The 21223-nt window shown below is 39.6% G+C and overlaps 1 protein-coding gene across 1 annotated transcript in view; it reads left to right on the top strand.

Annotated features, from left to right (window-relative positions):
- LOC129105018 (E3 ubiquitin-protein ligase SH3RF3-like) overlaps positions 1–21223 on the top strand; it is an 84089-nt gene that overhangs the window by 36062 nt on the left and 26804 nt on the right. The window contains exons 2-3 of the mRNA XM_054615885.1: positions 17571–17846; positions 20617–20712. Of these exons, the coding sequence (XP_054471860.1) occupies positions 17571–17846; positions 20617–20712 (372 nt within the window). The remainder of the gene's footprint in view (positions 1–17570; positions 17847–20616; positions 20713–21223) is intronic.

Below are 21223 nucleotides of genomic sequence, written 5' to 3'. Positions count from 1 at the left end.
GAACGATACGAGATCAAGTCTTTAAAATTGCCTCATTCGATACACCTGCTGTAAGTCTGATTCATAAAGAAATACTAAATACATTTCATAAGCGGCTTTGATGAACAGTAACAGCCTCTAATGCATCTGTGATGAATAAATCTGAATTTGCATGCATGAATTTCGAAAAAGATGTCGCACATGAAGCAAGTTATTTCATCTAACTCAAGTGACATAAATACCTTTTTAATTAATCCCTTTTGCAGAACATGTGAAATCCTAAATACTTTACTGACTGAAAACCTTAAGGCTATATCAAAAGCATTCATGTCCATATTCTACCCTTGAACTCACCGTGGCTTGTGTTTCTTTTTGCCATGTGTATATCCTTTAAGCTCTTTATATCTGTGACTGTGATTGACACATTTAGTAGTCTTAACGACCGTCGACACGCCTCAGCAACCATCTGTCACTCAAGGCCCCCCGTCGCCACAGTAACAGGGGTCTAAGGAGGGGAGGGGACCAATAGAAAAGGGCACATCCATGACAACCTGTCACCCCTAGCAACCTCACCTGGCCCCCTGCATCCCGTTCTCTCCTCATAGCTAATTCTCCTCTTTCACTCTTTCACAAGGGGCTGAATTTAGGCATTTAAACATTCTAGCTGTGGATAATCGAGTCAGTTCTCGAGCATCGGCGGTATGTGGGCAGTTACTTAAATAACAGCGAGGGGCTTCAGAAAAAAGAGCTGCTTCATTATGAGAGCTCAGTGGAAGCCCTGGGTGGTAATGACAGAGAAGTCTAACAACATTTACCACCTCTTCCTGCCACGCCATTGACCCCGATGAGAGGACTGAAAAGTTATGAAAAGAGATGAACCGGTCTGAATTGAACACTTCTCAAAGTGTTTTCTTACTGTTAAGGACTCTCGGACACATTCAGCAGCTTGTTGCCATTTTAATAAAATACATTTCCAGAGTACTATGATACTTTTTATTTATACATTTCAGATAAATTGCAGTTTTTGGTACAGATGTGGTATTGATTGTCATGCAAAATTTATTTGACTTACTTTTACACTTCCTTCAGTATGTAGCTCACAATGATGCAATAAGATTTGTTTTATTCTAACATCATTATTTCATCTATGTCATCATCATGTCATCTTCTCCTGTTGTTCTATTGAATCAGGTAGTCTCTGTTTCAAAGAGAGACCTCAGAGCACAAACATTCATCAAAATGATAAATTCTGAATTTCAAACAGCTTTCCTTTTTCACATATTACGCCTTGGCTATTAAATGAATTAATATGTTGCAAAAAAAACAGTTTGTTAAAATGCATGTATTGTAGCAGCAGCAATAGATGAAAATAATCCCCACGATAACCATCAGGTGGCATGTCATGGTTAATGTTGGTTATTGCATCATTTAATCAGCTGCAGGATTTGTGTAATGATGTAATACAATCAGTAGAGCTTAATGTGATATGATATTGTATTTCTATACTCTCTATCTATGTAATTCCCTGTTGGAGTTTTCCAAGTTCAGAACTTTATTTTTCAGGCAGTTATCACATTTTTTTCAGTTATTATAATGTATGTAGCAATCTTATTTTGTGCGAGGCAAACGAGTGCTCTTATTTAGTTGTAAGAATCATCAATTGAATCTTGTTACAGTTAATACATTATAAGTTACATTAAATTTTATGACTTATTAAGGACTTATTCTTTATTACTGGCAGTAAATTAATTCTCCTCTCCCCTTCTTTCCTCCTCCCTGCCTTCCTTGATACCTCCTGCTTTGACACTTTGGATACTCGATCAGGTAAGACATCCATCCTTTTCACAACTCCACTGGCACTAAACAGCTTGCATAATTAACAAGCCCTGCTGTATGTGTTTCTTTTTTTTTTGTTGTTGTTTCTTTTACATAGCCACGCATTCTCTCACAGCTCAGATGGAAATAAATCTTATGAATATGCATGAAATCCCCGAGCTTTCTGTACTAAACCTTGCTGTCGTTACTCCTTCCCATCTCGTGCCATGCTTCTCTCTTTCTGTCATCGTCTCTTTCTCAGTCGTTCACTCAGTCAAACACCCTCAATACAGGGAGCCTGACTTTTAAATCATGAAAGTACATCATGGATGATATTCACAAAGAATATTCAATGCGAAGATGAAAGTTCATCTGACATTGTACAAACGTCCAAGGGCAGATTAAAGTGTCTTTGTGTGTGCATGTGTGTGCACGAACAATTATAATTCAGTTTGACAGGTTCTCTCAGCTCTCGCAGTGTGCAGCAGATATTCTGTGTCTCCGCACGGTTCTTTGTAGAATCACACACACATGTCATAATTTTAAAACATATCCTATTATGTAACCTACATATGTGTCAGGCTGTCCTTTGCAACACGTATATACTTTATCCGTGTTTTGAAAAAAAGGATTTTTGTCAAGTAGAATCAGATTCATGCATCACTATATATAATCTTTGATGTTACTGTGCAGTATTGTGGGCTACAAATCACAGAGTAACACAGCTGAACCTATTATAGTAATGGTGTCAAAGTACAGGCATGCAGGACGAAAAAAAGTTAAATGTTTTTGGAGGGGAAATATAAGAATTATTTGCACATCTCCAATATAAATAATGCATTTTCTAATATAATTATGCCTATGGGAGTCCAGGGGGAAAAAACCTTCTTGCCAAGCTACTGGAGGTATTAATAGGATTAGTTGTGTAATTATGACTGTGTAGTAATAATCCTAATAGACTTTTCAATGAACAAATTCCTATGTTAAACGTACAAAACTGGTGTTGTGAGTGCAGATCTGACTCTGTGCATTTATCGATCTTTATATGAATGAATAAAGAAGACTGACTCTCAACAGGCTTTAATACTAAGTGCCTCAGGACACTATTTGGTCTTTATTCAGAAAGTACATCCCGGATTGTTTCCAGCCCGATCCATCAAGGTATCACAAGAGGAAGGATCACAGTATAATGCCATGTTGTTCATGTATCCCACCAGCGCTAACACAGTATATATAAAGTGCACATTCTCACAAATATGTAAAAAAAAAAACACATCATCATGCTGACCCTCACTGAAACGATCCAACTGTCAGCAAGAGCAACACACACACACACACGATTGCTGAGTTCAGTGTTCACGCTCACTGACACAGTGATTTCAGTGAAAACAAACTCGCTCTGTGAAGGGGCTTCTGCCATATGGAACTTAATAGAAACTGTGTGCATGTGTTAGTGAGCTGATTTGTCAAACTGCGAGTGATTTTTTTTGAAGAGTAGCAGTTATTAGGCTTCTTTTGAATTTGGCTCTCAAGTAGGTTGTAATCTCTGCAGGTTACATTTTGTTTCATCAGGGGAAATGAACAATAATATCCACAACTGAAAGTGCAGTTATGTATTTCATGTGACTTTACACAGTGTGTTGGTCACTTCTTTATTGATTGTCAGACTTTACGTCCGTCTCTTTACTACTGTGATATTTCTTGCCTGCGACTGGCAGAGCAGAAGTAGGTCTAAGTCTTTCAGCCCGTCAGTCTGTCTGTCTGTTTGCTCCAATGATAACTACTGGACACATGGCAAATCACTGTATAATCTTCAGAGATTAAGTATTTTTTCTTTATATGTCAACATCTAAAAAAGGCAGGTTTGTTTCGTGTTTTTCACGGCACGCCTTCCCAGAGGATTAACCTATTTTCATTTTGGATACTCCATCAGCTTTCCTTTAGATTAGTAGGAAGGTAGGTAAAAGAGGAGGATGAGTGAGAGGAAAGTAGGGAAGTGTGGCATCCGCACTAAGTTGGAGTGATGTGCTGAGAGAGTGAAGAAAGAGAGGAGACATGGAGGAGGAGGAAGGAGGGAGTGATGAAGAGGTGAAGACAAGGTGGTGATGAATGAACTCCTGGTAGCTGCCAGCTAGACTTGTGTATGTGTGTGTTGGTGCGTCTTCCTACTTCTCAGAAACTGCCAGTCTGTGCGTATGTGTGTGTGTGTGTGTGTGTGTGTGTGTGTGTGTGTGTGTGTGTGTGTGTGTGTGTGTGTGTGTGTGTGTGTGTGTTTGTGTTTGTGTGGGCCTCCACTTTACCTGAGGTGTGTGTTGTATCATGAATTATAGATGGAAAGCGAATCAATAGGGCACCGACTAACTGCCAGACAGTGTGTGTGTGTGTGTGTGTGTGTGTGTGTGTGTGTGTGTGTGTGTGTGTGTGTGTGTGTGTGTGTGTGTGTGTGTGTGTGGATGCGCTGATGTTGCATGAGTGTGGTTGCATGTTGACATATTTATAACATTTAGCATTTTGTATGGTCAAAAGAAAACAGCATAATATAACTATTTACAGATTCTGCTACAACGACTCCGGGAAATGTGTCTTTTGTCTTCAGTTTTGACTTAAAATTATTAAATAAAAAAGCAGCACATTAACATCATCTTAACATAAAGGTAGTACTTTTGGATCTGTGCATGAATGTGTGTGTGTGTGTGTTTATGTTGTACTTGAGTGTCTGCTCCAATAAAACAGCACAGCAAGATAAAATGCCGCTCTCACAGCAGAGTGGAAAAAAGACCTCTGCAGATTTACTATGCTATTACCACACACACATACACAAACTGTCTCTTACACACACACACACACACACACACACACACACACACACACACACACACTCACACTCCTCGAGGAAAAAAGTTGTAATGGCCCAGTGCCCCCTCCAAGGACGGGTGTGCAAGAGAAGAGCGAGCAGAGTAATCACAGTTAAAGAGAGAGAGAGAGTGTGTGTGTGTGTGTGTGTGTGTGTGTGTGTGTGTGTGTGTGTGTGTGTGTGTGTGTGTGTGTGTGTGTGTGTGTGTGTGTGTGCAGCAAGTTGAATAGATGGACGGGGATATGAGCGGAGTGGAACATCCTGTTCCATCTACCATCCTTCACACACACACACACACACACACACACACACACACACACACACACACACACACACACACACACACACACTGTCTTGCCGTGGGAATGTTAGTGTTGCCGAGCATAAGAGTTGACAGATGAGTGAGTCCAGGATACGAAATGTGTTCCAGTCCTCCAACGAGACCGTTTAGCCCCTTTAATTCCTTCAGTTCCCTTCAAAGCTCACTTAACCTGACGCTCCACCACGTCCTCTACACAGTATGCAAATGTTGACTTTAAAGTCGGTTCTGAACAGACGGCACACACATTACTTTAACACCCATGTAGTGTATTTGAAGGTGCTCCACTTGACACTACTATTCAGGTGAGTGGTAATTTGTGCACTGGTGAAATAATATCTACATATTATAGAATTTTCTGGCTCAATGTGTGAACACTGTGTAGACACATGAGGGCCCCTCAGGGATGTGAATGTCTGTTACAGTTAACATATTGGACTTTATTTTGGGGCAAAGTGCAACATGAATTAGGCAAATTTGCATTGTCTTAAGAATCACTAAGGTTCCATGTTTCTTCAAGTGCTAGTTTGATATTTGGGTGGCTTGCCTTGTGCCACAGTGCAAAACAAAAAGACCACATTTTTAATCATTATTTTAATTCTAATTAATGACAAAACTGTGGTAGTCAGGTTTTTAATGAGCCTCTGGAACAGAATGTGGAAGTTCCAGATAATTCTCTGTGGATTTGAAGCCTTAAAATGATGCTTCAGAGAAGTGGAAGTGAAGCGCAAGCCGTTAGATGGGATTATTAACATAGAGGTGTTTCTGTTGGCAGAGCAGTGAATTAAACCCGTAATGTTCTAATACTGTGGTCAGTAGCAAACTGTCTTCATGAGATGATATCCAGGCCTAAACAATGCTTGTTTCAGGAGCTATATGTAGGAAATAACTATGTTGTGATGCAGTGGAAGTTTCATGCTCAAGGAAGATCAAGTTCATCGGGTTCACTGCAGCAGCCTCATCCACAGTCAGATCTGAGTCTCTGAGGAGCAACACCAGGGATGAGGCAGTTTCCAGTTATAGCAGTCTGATGCTTGTTAAGGGCAGAGAGCTTCAGTGACTCCTGACCCCATCGGAGGGAAAACCACAGCGTAATGTGCCGATACAGAGCATAATACTTCATAGTGGTGTTTTTTTTTATTATTTGAAAACCAGCTTGTCTTGATTTCCACAATAGCTCAGCTCTCTTTTTTTCTACTTTGTTTTTAAATGTTCAATTAGGAAAACCTCTGCACATAAAAAAATGACTGGAGATAAATACAGAGACTGAAAACAAAGAAATAGACAAACGACAAAAGGGAAGGGTTTGGTCTCTGAGTCAGGAGGGTTTACTGGTGCTGGGATGTGCAACACAACAATTGTTTCTCTTATTGGTCACAGCAGTGATACGGCCACCAAGCAATAAAGCCTCGATTCTCCCCCAATGTAGCCTCAACCTCAACAACAGCCACCTCCATTTCACACTCCATGACTTCCCTCCTTTTTAGAAGTGTCTTCCATCGTGCCTTACAAATAAATCAATTGATTTATATATCTGTTTCACAGCAAACATTTTATTAACCATGTATTGTTGTAATAGGTTAGTGTGAATTGCGGATGGTTGATAAAAGCAGATTTCTCTTTTTACTGCTCAAACTGCCTGTAAGAACCTCTGCACACTTTTATGAATGTAACCTCTCGTCCAGACACTTACTCTCTTGACCTTTGCAGTAGCTAGAGTGACACGGCCTGAAGGCAACTTGATGTCAAGTGTTGAGTGGAAATGTTGAGTGTTTAAGTGGAGGTCAAGAGAAAGGCATGTAGGAGAACCTAGTAGTCGTTGTCCATTTCTGTTGTATCCACGGTTGATGGACCAGCTCTCCCAAGGCTTTGGCCACCGCTATATCAGAGGTTTCCATGTTTTTAACGTAGAACCTTGGTCTCTTTATTAAACTAAATTAAATATATGAAATCTCCTCATTATATTAAATTATAATGAGCAGAACATGGGATTGATATTGCAAAAAAAAAAGGTTTTCTGTGGATGAGGTCACATGCAGGGTGGTATATGATGTTCTCCAGCTACGTTTATATGTTGTAGCTAAGATATGTATAATTGATAGAGTCAGTCTTGTCCACACTATGGCTACTGATGGCCATTGATATTCCAAGGCAGCCATACCCCTGAGGGAGACTGCTTTCAGAGAGGGAGACCAGATTATTCTTGTTGGGCTTTTAAGCCGTCTGGTTCATGAGACAAACTTTAATTACCATGAGATATAAGACATTCTTTTGTTTTCCACTTATAATTTGAGCTTAATTCCCCCTCATATCAGCCATTTATAGTTACAAACAGTAATTTTGTTTCAAAGTCCAGTCACATTGTGTGCAATTTGTATCAATTTAAAAGCTAAAGCATCAGCCTGCTTAAAAGAGCTATTGCATTCAATACATTTTTATAAATTTGGATCAGTAATACGTTGGACTAAGGCAACACAAGATACTCTTTCAGGCTACTCATACATTTACACAAATCAGCCGGATTCGTCCTCTGGGCACCGTGAATATCTGTTCCATATTATTAATATTTCAGTTTGCTGGACAGACTGCTATTGTGGGCTAAAAATATCAGCTTGTTAGTGTTTGTTGCCAGTGAACAAAAAAGTAATCAGTTCTGGCACAATACAATGTATTTCAGCCTATACTTAAAAACAGCACATTTACCAAGAATGTTTTTTAACCTTGTTGTGATTTACTGTAATTAGTCCTTTCTTTGGTAGTCACATTCATAGTTGGTTGAGTATGGCTTTTGAATTACTGTCTCTAAGTAGTATAAGGTAAATACAATCCATTCATCAAAGCATTTGTCTTTGGAGGCCACAGGGGATACGCACTAGCTTCATAAAGATTGCAGCTCTCGTAGGAGACGATATTAACACTTCCCAAAGTGCAGTGCAGCACCAGCAATTGTCTCCGCTAAGGAGGGAGTTGTCAAGTTAACTTAATGTCCTCGTTAGACCTAACGCTGTGTTATTAAATATAATGCTAAAGTTACTTACAAGGACTCAGGTTCATTTATTTAAATGTAATATTTAAAATAATCCCCAAGAGAACCTAAAGATGTAGATGTAGAAGACATTTTTGCTCTACACTCCTGAAGATGACGTTTAACAACAGAAAAAAAAGATAAAATCACTAAAACATGAGAGACCGCTGTTCACTGTAAAAGGCTGTTTAAAATGCAAATGGTTCATTCAAAAGAAGTGAGTGTACTTGACAACTGCTACCTTTTATCAGGCACAAAGTGTATATATTATATTACATTGTATTGCAAAGTATGGGCTAATTTCAGGGGGGTTCAGTTCAGTTCAGTTCACTTTATTTATTCAGTATCTTAAAGTAACATTCAACTGACTGTAGTAGTGATACAAAAACAAAGTGACTATATGGGGAAGTTATTACAGTGCCATGTCCCAATTCTTATTTTAATAATAGATTAGGGCTTTTCAGTCTAACATGTCTTTAACCACACACTTATTTTATACTTTCATAGTTTTCATAATGTAGCTATCAGCTAACAGTAACCCTAACTACTTTAAAAAGTGCTCAGGTTTTGAGCAGTCAAAGTCTGAACTGTGTTGTTGAGTTTTTATACAACAAGAAACCTTTCAGTCTGAAATAGTATCAATATTGGCCTCAAGTAACTTGGTGCACCACTACTAGAAGTATCAGTTTAAAAGTCAACACCAGTAATACAATTCTAAGACAGATTAATATAATAGATGGATACTCAAAGTAGGTGGTGTCACAGTAGATTGACAAAGATACAAGTGGTGGATGCTGCAGTGTATTGTTCCAGCAGAAGAAACTGCTTCTCGTTTACTCTCACGTACCCAGAGCTGAGGGTGGCTGTTAATTATTGATTTAAAAAGCCCAGCATGCGTGTGAGTGTGTGGCATACAGACTCATTAATCCTATTATAAGGGTGTGTGTGTGTGTGTGTGTGTGTGTGTGTGTGTGTGTGTGTGTGTGTGTGTGTGTGTGTGTGTGTGTGTGTGTGTTGGTGTATGTTTAGTTTTCATGTTCATGTAAGCAGGACAAAACATAGAAAAATTCTAATGTTGAAGTTTTTTTTTCTCCTTCAACCTGAAATGACAAAGACTGTTCTTACACTCACAGGCACACGCGACGTTAGAAACCATTTAATGGTGTTTCAGGTCTAATTAAAAGTGAGAACATACTGATAATTGCATCATGACAGTGTGCACGTTTGGTAATAATAAGACATATGTTAAGAGAGAGTGAATCTAGTTTCAAAAAGGTTGTGACAGACACAAACACACAGGACTAAGAAGGAAAACAAAGCAAACTAGATACTTTCACTCAGTAGAGTGCAGATCTCCGCCAGGTGTGTCTGCAACGACCACAGCTGTATTGTGTGATTGAATGACCACAACCCACAACCGGCTAACACCCGGTCTAGATCTCCAGTGTATCAAACGTGTTTTCTGTTTGCATGTCTCACACACCAGATACGCTCTCATTTTACTTGATGAGTTTATATAGGCTTCAAGCGTATTTCTTCGACAACATCCATCTAAACATGAGGTTGATGCCCAATAAAGAGGCACGGAGTAACTGTGTCTCTGGCCGCAGAGCAGCAACTGAGCTACCGGCAATACCGTCAGCTGTGGGTCTGATTCCGTAAGCTGTTGGCTGAAAGCCAAACACACTGTGCTAAAATAATAAAAGTGGGTACATTGTTTTCCCCATAGACACAAAGTCTATGGTTTTCACTCACTGTGTCACTGTGCCACTGAGAGGCAGATGCAGGGGGTCGGCATTGCACCCAGCTGTGTTATCACTAGCGTCCCCCTGTAGGGCCGGTTAAGAATAGTGAATAAAGAGTCAGCAAGCAGTCAAGGGCAGCATCAAACAGGCAATAAAAAAAGGTGTTTTGAAAAAGTTTGAGTGACCGCAACCATGAGACGTCATTTAGCATTCAGCCATAACTGGCCATCCAAAATATAATGCAGTTTACTGCAGCAGAATGCAAAATTTGCTGTGGACAGACACAGAGGTGCATACTCACTCACTCACTCACTCACTCACTCACTAACACACTCATGGAAGCACACACATGATTATCCTGGTGGATATATGTTTTTTGCACCTAACAACAGTAAACGTATTGGTTGCCAGAGTTGCTGTCAAAACTTTCATATACTGAAGGTTGGCATTAAATGCTTGGTCAGATTTTACTTATTTAGTCAGACACTTCCCCAGTTAAAACCTCATTTTCTCAATTTAATTTAGTTTAAGTTCTCATGTGGCTTCTTGTTTTTAACATTTAACATTCAAAAACATATCCCTTCTTTGTCAAAAACATGGTTATATTCCTCAAGTTGTCCAAAAAAGTTTCCATTATGGTATCACTAGTGAAACTCAGGTTGTTTCAAATACCCAGTCGTTCTAAAAGGTCCACAGCAAACCAAGTCGTTGATCCATCAACCAGGCATGGTCAACCCTTCTGTGTGTGTGTGTGTGTGTCTTAAGGGGCCTTGTTGAATGGAGCAGTCAGTCCCATGTTGGACAAGTCACCTCCCTGTACCTTATGGCTACAGAGGACAGACACACTCACACACACTGACAGACTTGAACAGATGGGAGTCTCAGTCGTGGTTGACGGAGGGACTTGTGTGTTTGTGTGTATATCCCTACGGGCAGGGGACACACACACACAAGCCTTCTGTCCATTACAGAAATCCACAAACACTAATTACTGCACCACAGGGGTGAGAGAGCACTCTGCATAAGAAGTGTGTGTGTGTGTATATGTGTGTGTGTGTGTGTGTGTGTGTGTGTGTGTGTGTGTGTGTGTGTGTGTGTGTGTGTGTGTGTGTGTGTGTGTGTGTGTGTGTGTGTGTGTGTTTTGGCTGATGATAATACTGTGCCACTGACAGGTACAACACTCAAAAATTCCTTTCACACATGTAGAATACAACAATCCTGGCTGGGTTTTTGCCATTCACACATTTCCACTTATTTCACACATAAAATGACCCTTGTGGGTAGCGTCATTTCTATTCTCACTTTGGGTGCAGCCCAGCAGGAAGACGACGGTGAATCTGAAAGTAATGACACCAACAAAGAAGAGAGATTTGTCAAAGCCTGCTCCAGTGATGGATTTAAAACTTGCAGGCAAATGGCTGATTATTTACTAAGCAGCACAACTAGATATCAAATCTGTGTCTACACAATGATGCAATTAATTGTCTCCTCAATTTTATCATTCATTTATGATAGAATTATGTTTCCTATTTGAAACAGCCTGACAGACACCACCACAGTAAAATTTACTTTCACCAGTCCTTATTTTATCGCATGCTGTTTATTCTGAAGATAAAGCAGTTATCCTGGATTGTCCTGCTGTACAAAGTTAGATTAAAGCTGAAATGGATTTTTTCAAAGGATATTTTTGTACCCTGCTCTGCAACAAACAACAAAAAGAACATATTCAAGGATAAGACAGCTCGAGAAAATATCTCTTCTACAAAATTGCGGCTGGAATTGCTTTATCCACAGTAATTCATTCATAGAATGGTTTGTTAATGGATTTTATTTCCCTGTGCATATAAATTAAAATTCAATTTTAAATGTATTACACTGCTGTCTTAAGAAGGTGGCACAAGAAGCAAAACATTAGCAAAATAATATATACATATAGAATTGTGAAGGTATATGTATAAAGTGTGTATGTACATTCAGATGTTTACATGTCTAGACCATTAAAGCCTGGCACATACAGTATCTGTTCATGTGTTAAGGTGTTTTTTGTTTTGTCTTTATCCGTGAAGGAAAAGTTACAGAAATGTTACCAGCTCCTGCCAAATTATCAGTGAATTTTACAGGTCCTTTACAGGTCCTTTCCAAATACGATGCCAACAAGTAAACTTGCCAGAAGATTAATAGAGCAAACTGCATGTGTTAAAGGGCCTTTACAAAGCTATAAAGACACTAAGCAAAGAACAAACACTGCCATAGTCACTCAAGTAGCTGAGCAGCTAAAACAAAAGAGGGAGGATGAAGAGAAAGGAAAAGTAAAAGGGTTCATTTTTCATTCAAACACATCTTTGAAGTTTTACATTATCTTTTTTTACCTAACATTTAAAGTCTAATAGTTTCATGTCTTATTTAATTTAAAGAGCCAACACTCCACTAAGGTGGCAGCCCGACTTGTCGGAATAATTCACATTTTAACCTAGCAGAAGAATGTTCCCATTTACAACTTGAAAGCAGAAGGCCTTTAATGTTTTTCTTTTTAAGTAAAGTTTGTATGTTTGGTGAGGTGTGATACCAGTAGAGGTGAACATTAAAGCTACAATGAGGAACTCTAGCTTTGTGCTGATTCTGGTGGTCCCTGTGGATATAAGTGGTGGTGCTTCAGGGCACCAGATTCCCCTTAGAAAAACCCTCATTTTACTACAGCAGCTTCAGACAGTCTGCCACCGCACAGTCCTGGTTCTGGTTCTCCAGTGCCTCCCTTCCCTCTAGTAGACCCAGCAATACGGCCTAGCATCGTAGTGTCGCAGTTGGCTCACAGCATAGACTGGCAGAGCAGCAAGGTGGAGCTCTGCTCGAGGCCGGAGGAGGAGAAGCTGCTGTCGGCAGCGTGGCTGGATCTTGGTCTAGGTTGGAGGCCCCGCTGAAGTCTGAGCTGAAGGACTTTCTTGTGAACCTGCATGATTTTGTCTGATTTCACACACAATTCGACTCAGTGGCACAGACGGCCAGCATTACGATATATAGAAATAGACAATCTTCTTGCTGACGGTCTAGTCTACTTAAGTAGGTCATATAGAGGCATCGGTATTAGATTGAGACTGTTTCATAACCAGTCAAAAGTTTTTACAGTTATTTAAAGTTTTTACAGTTGGAAAAAAGAGTTAGAGGAGAACTTTCTTGCTATTTCTGAAGATCCGACTCCATTATGGTGTGTTTCAGATGCTTCCAATTACAGATCTCTTGTGATGGATTCTGTATCCCCAGGAATTACAGGAATAATAATACAACATCAAACAACTGACTTGGCCCATTGTTTAGATCCAGGTGGGAGCTTTTCCCTTTAATAAAATAAAGTCCTCCTTCATGCAGCTTGACCCTCCTGCCCCAGGCTCAGTGAGGAGAGAGACAGCAGCCTGCTCCTAGCATTAGCCGACGCCCTCGGCAGCGAGCTCAGCGGCCTCCTTCCTCCTGACGTCTAGTGGCAAACCCAGCAGTTATCTGATGAGGCCCTCCAGCAGCCTCTAGGAAGTCATCCCGGCCTGTTGGCCTGGGGGAAAAGAAGAGAGGGAATAAAAGGGAAAGAGAAGACAAGCAGCTATCCTCCCATCACCCTCTGTGTGGTACAAAAATATATCAACTTCTTCGCTCACAAAAAATGGTGCCTGTGAATATAATCTAGGAACAAATTACATTTCTTAGCACAATTTAAATGTGATTACAAATTCGTAGAATATAAATGTCATTTTTATGACACAGGGATTCCAGGAAATGGAACCGCAAGTGTGCCGCTCCTGTCTGTCATTTTCTTATTCTCCTCTTCTACTCCTTCCCTTCAGTTTTTTTCTTTTTCCTTTTCTCTTTTGCTGTCTTTCTTTCACACACACACTGCTTCTCTGCGGTGTTATCTTTTATGTCCAAATCCAAGTGTAGACTCTGTACTGCTCACTCAACTTCAACTTCAAAAAGAGAACAATAAAAGATTATTTTTCTCCTACAACAACATTGATGATGATGTGCAATTTAACAAAGTTTAAAAATGAATTGATACAGTGTTTTTTCATCAGAGTATATACTGTATAGCCAAAAGTATTTGGACACACCTGGTTATATATTTGGTGTATTTTGGCCCAAGGCTGCTTCTCATGTTTGGGGCTTAGTTTTCCCTTAGTTTTAATTAAGATAAAACGTTATGTTAAACAATTAATCACTTCCAATATTGTGGCAACAGTTTGTTGTTTGTTTCAACATGACAATGACCCTGTCCACAAAGTCAGGTCCATAAATAAATATTTTTCATAGTTTGGTGTGGAGGAACTTGCCTGCACAAAGCCCTGACCCTCTACCCCAACACCTTTAGGATGAACTGGAACAATAACTAAAACATTGGAACAGCCAGGTGCCAAATCTTGGAGAATATTAAAGTAGTAGATTCATGTTTTTAAAATAAGATGTTCAACAACGACCCCAAGTACACTTAGTCCAAGACATACTGAAATCAAATTGATCGAATCACCTTGGGAGGTGGTTTTGAAGTGATTTGAGACTCATTCAAGCCAGATGCTGAAAAGAAAAAGCCTCTCTCCAAGACACATACGTAAGCTTGACTTCTCTTAAGTGTAACTACGTCAGGAAGTAGTCTATGGAAGGAGCGCTGGTGAGAGAGCATTGATCTGTATGGGTGAGGGAGTGGTGTAAGTTAGAGCCAATGAAGACAATTAAACTTTTCTCTTGCTTATAGTCAATACAAAGGAGTCTTTAATGTGTGAATAATTGATCACTTGTTAGCTTTTAATTGCTAACTGTTAGATGTTGTCACTTTACTGATAAAGTGTACAAGTTATTCTCTGGCATTTGTGGCAGCTAGTGAACAGCTCCAGGTACCTAACCACCACCCGCTGTACTGGGGGAAGGATGATTTGCATGCAGCCCGGGAAAATAAAGATGGATTGCAATTATATTTGCTATGTGGCCAACGGAGACACATATGTGGCTCATGGAATTAAATCGCATCTAGATTTTATCTGGATACGAGACACTAAAAATGAGTGCGTGTTTCCTCATATTGCATCACCACTGATCTCGGTACAGTCATGCCGTGGAGCCTTGGGCTGTTCTCCTCAGTTTAGCGTCTGGGGAGAATCAGCCTCTTAGTGTGTGTATATAAAGAGTTTATATATATGTGTGTCTGAAAGTATGTGTGTATTTGTGTTATCGTAAACACCTTCTCTGGGAAGAAAATAAGTTGTTTTCCTTTCATGCATTCTTCTGTTGTGTGCTGCTGTTTGTTTACTGGGATCTTCTTTAAGATAAACTCCCTTTTAATACCCGTCTCCTTCAAAAACATGTTCAGTATATTAAGTGTGTGCCGAACGCTGCGGTGTTTGTTTGGGTTTTTTGTGTGGTGGAGAGTGTCAATGTGTCTCCGGTTGTATAGAAATGTAGCTTTTGTGTCATCTGCAGGTTAAAAACTGTATTCTCTTCTCGAGTTGAGTCTTTTAATTCGACTATCTGATCTCACCAATTGAACCCAATTTAAATCTTAATTGACGCCAGAATCCACTCACTAGCTGTTGCTATGCAAGTGTTTGTTTCTAGCACAACACATTGCTGGAGTCTAAACTTCCCCAAATCCATTAAAAAACGGAACTGCTAACGTTTAAACTCTGTTGGCATCCAGGATCTGGTTTCACACAGTGAAAGAAAGGATGTGCTAGTACAAATGGGGGCTTTTTTTTATGTGTGTAACTCTTAATCCCACAAAATCATGTTACTTAGTTAGTTTATGATCTGCTCTTTAGTCGAGGAAGTAATTGCTCACTTAAGTAGGAATTTAAGCTAGTTAGCCATGCCAACAATTGCAATTAACTATAACTCTTACCATGCCTACATCTTCTCCATGTGGACACATACAGCACAGTGTAGCCTGCAAAGCTCGACAGGCCTGCTGCACCTAGTTACAGTCGCTAAGCTATGATTGGACAGTTGCTGTTCAGTCAGGTGAAAATTGATCAAAACTGCACTTGTTGTTAACATAACTTTAACAGGATTTAAGGTAATTATTTCTATAATCTTCTATCTAAGTATAGCATCACATAAAACATCCCTTTGTGCAGGGTAAATGGGTCACTGTGCATCTGTCCTTCACATGTGATAAGCGAGACACCACAGACCTGATTTTGATGAAAGTCCAGGGAGTAATGTGTCACACTGGTCTGGCATTTTCAAAATTACTGTGTTTGGCCCAAGGTGGGAGCAGCAATTACCTGGCAAACATTTTAATAACCAGTCATATCTCACATACTGCAGGGGGGAATAAAATGAGACTTGGAGCACATACCCAACTACCCGTGCTCTAGAAATTTGTCTCCAGGGCCAACAGTTTGCCACATATTGGATTTTACACACTTTTGAGTTGCTTTAAAACCAGTTTGCCCAGCAGACTTTCTTTTTCTTACTCCAAATTAATTTGCTGATCACTGCAGGGGTCACTACCTCATTTGTACCTTTATTCAAATATATGTCACCACAAACGTAAAAATGAAAAGAAAAGAGAACAATGCAAAAAGACACATGCAACACATTTTATATTGTTACATAACAGACTTGAAACTGATTTGTTCCAGACATGGCAAAAAAGGGCACACTTTCCAGCTCCTCACTGTATTAGGAAGAGTATAATGAAACTTCAACTCACTGTAGATTCAGGAAATTGTTAGCTGAACTACTTCTTGACAGCTGTGCATTTAATCCTCTGCAGAAGCCTCATTACATTACATTACATTACAGTCATTTAGCAGACGCTTTTATCCAAAGCGACTTACAGGAAGTGTATTCAACATAGGTATTCAAGAGAACTACTAGTCACCAGAAGTCATAAGTGCATCTCCTTTCTTAAACAAGCATCTCAAAGCATAAGCCAGAGCAAAAGTATAGTGCAGAGGCAGATTACTACGAAAACAATAATTGCAACAGACTAATCCGAATATAGTAAGTGCTACAAACTACTACGAATAGGATAAGTGCAGTAAACAAATACAAATTCAATAAGTGCAGCGAACTGATACGAATACAGTAAGTGCAGCAACTAATACGAGTGCCTCAACGTGCTCACACTTAAGGCCTGCTGTGCACAAGATTCTTCTGGAAAAATACACCTGTCACCTAACCTTTATGTTAATAGCTACCTGGGAATGAACTACAGAATAACCTCCTGTTCTCACTGAGACCCTGTTTTCTGGTTTAGGGTAGGATAACTGATTTGTAATCTTCACATACATATAAAAAAGTTTCTAAAACAGCAGTGTGTGAGTGCTCTTACCTCGTGGTAAGTGTTGTGTTATGGCAAACATGTGACTCACACAGGTTATGTTCTTAGTACAGATATGGTTTTTTACACCTCAGAATGTTTCGTTTTAGGGATTTTAGAGGCCTTTTTTTTAAAGAAAAGGCTAATAAAAAGTACAACAAACTTCATCAAAAGAAATACAAGAAAGTCATAAAAAATGTAGACAGAATGTTTTTTGTTTTCAAACATTTTGTGACCACTGATTCATTTTGGCTCCCTTTTGTGGGTCCCAGCGCCCAATTTGGGAACCACTGCAAACCAGCATTGCTAGAAGCTCTTCCCCGTCCTCACACTGAACAGACAGCAGAATAAAGTCTATCACTTGTAGGATTTTAGAAAGATCAAGATTGACTGTCGCTTCAAGTTAGACAAAAAAGTTACCACTATATGTAACATCATGTTGCTCCTCACCATCTTGAGGAACATGAGGATTGTTTTGATGCATGTAAGTTCTTTGTTTGTAAGAGTATGTTTGTTATTTGTATGTTTTTCAGAACATCCCAGCGCTGCCTTGCGGTAAAGCCCTCTACTCCTATGAAGGAAAAGAGCCAGGCGATCTCCAATTTTCCAAGGGCGAGATCGTCATCCTGCGACGTAAGGTGGATGACAACTGGTACCATGGCGAGCTCAACGGTTGCCATGGTTTCTTGCCCGCCAGTTACATCCAGTTGCTGCGCCCCCTGAGCCAAACTCCACCCCAAGGCAAAGCGCTGTACGACTTTGAGGTCAAAGATAAGGACCAGGATAAAGACTGTCTGGCCTTCAGCAAGGTAACACACATACACATATATAGACACATGCTACACGCACACACACAAATACACTCACCTGAGGACAGTTTTCATATCAGACACCGAACAAATACATTAGGTGTAATATGGCTGGGCAGGCCTTAGAGATAAGAGGGATGGCTTAATGTAAAACAGCATAGATACTGTGGTAGAAGAACACACTTATCTGTGTTGTTAATCCAGAGTGGTTCATCGTAGGACACTAATAATTTATCACACCGACTCTACTCTTCAGATTCGTTCTCAGAATTTAAACTTCAAACAGGATCAAAAATACATGCTCTGCATGGTGCCTTCCCAAAGGAACAGAAGTTTTCACCTTGTAGTCTAGAGTTTAGTTGTACTCCAATTTATTCTATTTTGAAAATGAGATAATGTGATCAGCTTTCACATTCAGAGCAATAAGAGTTCACAGATAAAACTGATAAAAAATATGTTTGCATAAAAAAGTACCAATTTTCCCTGACAGTTATTTGTGTGGTTGTTTGACATAAGGTGGTTATGTATTTGTTATTGGCCAGTAGTTCCATACTGTTGCATGAACATGAGCGTCGCTACAGTCCTGGGGTCAGCGGAAATACTTTGGAGTGACTCAACAGTCCTTTCTTTTTTTGTCTACAGTCTCAGGAGGATTATACATATCCTGACATGAAATCAGTTGGCAATCGCTTTATTGTGCCTTGTTTTATCACTTTTTAAGCAAATAAGAAAGAACTTGGAAGAAAAATTATCCTAAAACAATAGTTCAACCACAATGAAACTCAAAAAACTCCACATACTTAGGGTAATTTAGCTCATTAAGGCAAGATGAGAATCCTTTAAGTAAATTGCTTCCTCACACTGGAAGGATGCATGCAGCTATTTGTTGTCCATCTAGGAATACTGTCAGAATTATTTATTCTGTAATACATTATGCCGACTGACTCTGTACTGCCAATTACAGTAAATTGATGATTGCTCTGGTCAGACATCTGATATCCAAGTTTAAATGATTAATATATTTTCACAAGCTGTTGTCAGGGAGCACCCTCCATTTAGATGTCTCTATGGTTCCTCTTGGTTCTTAGTGAGCAACACCAACCCAGAACTCACGTAGTTATATTTAATTGTATTCAATCTAATCCTGTAGGGTCTTGTAGGGTCTCGTAGGGTCGTGGTTCCCAAGTCAGTATGCCAACATGTCTAATACTGGAAGCGATTTGATCAAAGTGTGCAGGAGAACAAATAGATTTTTGACAGGTGATGTAAAGTGTGAACTGGGAAGTTTAAGAAAGAAGGCATGATTCTGCTCTTTCTGAACAAGACTGCTTGTGAATTAGTAGATCTGCCAGTACTGGTGTCTCTCTCTATTTGGATCCGTCCTCAGGTCCCCACTGGTTTGGGTCTCTTTCTGATTTTGAAAAAGTATTTATACAAGTCTGACTTGGATCCGTTTTCTAGGGTCTTTTCAGAGCGGGGTCCAAAATGATCCCAATTTTTTTTTTCCATTTGTTAAATAAAATCTTGAATTATACTTTGAAGGAGATGGCCAAGATGAGAGAAGACACTCATTATTTCAGGACTCCAGGCCGGGTTCGTTCTAAACCGTCATTTCTATTCCTCGTATTGTTCTGTTCCTCGAAGCTTATCATTTTGTTCCTGCTGTTACACAGACTCGTTGGTGCTCGGCACATCCACTCTGTCTCTTCGCTGTGATTGTTTGTCTGTGGAGAGAGAAAGATTATTAAATTACGTTGTACTGTACACCTCACTGTAGGGGTTTTGGACTCATCACAGCGATGCAAAGCATAGTCGTACAGGAGAAACCTTGTCTCAAACACACAATGAGCTCTGCATCCGGATTAACCGATAATGATGAGACATTCAAAGTTCACATTTTGCGTTTCAGGGCTAAAATAATCAACAGATTAATGTTTGAAGATTACACAAAGCCATACACTCAAGCTGAGACGCATTCCCCTGTGGTGCGCTGTATGCGTGTTGTCATGCAGAAACCATAATTTGTGATATTTTCTCTCATGTGAGAAATAATTACTCAGTATGACTAATACACAACAGTGATTTACCAGCATTATCACTGCTGTCCCTAATGGTCCAACCAAGACCCTTGTATTAATGTGAAGAGAGGAGCAACAGAGGGAAAAACACTTTCATGATGAAGTCTGTGGCTGTGTAAGTGTGGTGGAACGAGGAACATCATATGTTTCTGTATGTGTCGGATATAATATCGCTGAGAATATTAAATGGGAAAAATGATGGCAACTGAAATGAAGTGAAACCAGTAGTTTCCTATCAATCTAGAAATGTACGCACGCACAATTTGTAGTCAATGAGCTACAACATCCAAGAAAACCATTTTTTATTTCTTTATTTTTCTACCTTTGCCATCATTCCTTAGTTGAGCAATCCAACATAAGCACATAAAAATGATGGAGAAAGTTTTAGCCACACATTTTAAGGGTTCAGTTGACCATGTCAGGAGAGATTTATAGCTCCAGGTAGAAGAAAAAGACTGACTTTGGCGCCAAACATCCACTCGCAAAGCGTTTGTGATGCTTTGTTCTGGACAGCTTCCGATCAAAAGCTTGTGTTTTAGTAACTGTGGAAAACAGAAGAGATAATTCATCCTTTCATTTTTATTTTGCTGTTTTTAAAATAACTAATTACTAAATTAACTTAACAGCTATTATTTGGACACATGTGGCGAACCTACAATGTGTGTAGTCTCACTCATTTACTCTCTCTCCAGGATGAGGTACTTACAGTAATCAGGCGAGTGGACGAGAACTGGGCAGAAGGCATGCTGGGAGACAAGATTGGCATCTTCCCCATTCTCTATGTGGAGGTAAACCCACAGACATTACACAGTTACACACAGAACATTCACATATCAGGCTATTACAGAAATACTGCAGCTGTAAAAGCAAGAGTGATGTTGCAGAAAAAACACCAGTATTACAGTGTTGTCGTTTATCATACTGCTACTTTTGAGAGTGGAGGCCAAAAACATGTTGAAGGTGAAATTATATCCTCTCTGCTTTGATAAGAAATAATACAAATGTTTGTTTCTATGGTGAGAAACATTCCCAGTAGTTTGATGACATCCATTGAAAATATGACATAATCATGGGATATCAGTGCTCTTTGGCTTCCTCGTTATTCACGAGTGGCAGCTGGCTGATTCAGATTTTGGATGGATGAATCAAGAAAGTGTATAAAAAAGTAATATCATAATGGCCAAATAATCAATTTTTGCTCCCTGGTTTCAAATTGACTTGAACTTAAGGGTATTCTAAGCCAGTTTTTTATCTTTTGTTTTTACCAAAAGTACTGCTCCTGCTATAACCCATAACTTT

The sequence above is a fragment of the Anoplopoma fimbria genome, chromosome 16 (genome assembly GCF_027596085.1).
Source record: "Anoplopoma fimbria isolate UVic2021 breed Golden Eagle Sablefish chromosome 16, Afim_UVic_2022, whole genome shotgun sequence".
Lineage (NCBI taxonomy): Eukaryota > Metazoa > Chordata > Actinopteri > Perciformes > Anoplopomatidae > Anoplopoma > Anoplopoma fimbria.
Note: the sequence above shows the minus strand (reverse complement) of the source record. Positions and strands in the feature narration are given on the sequence as shown.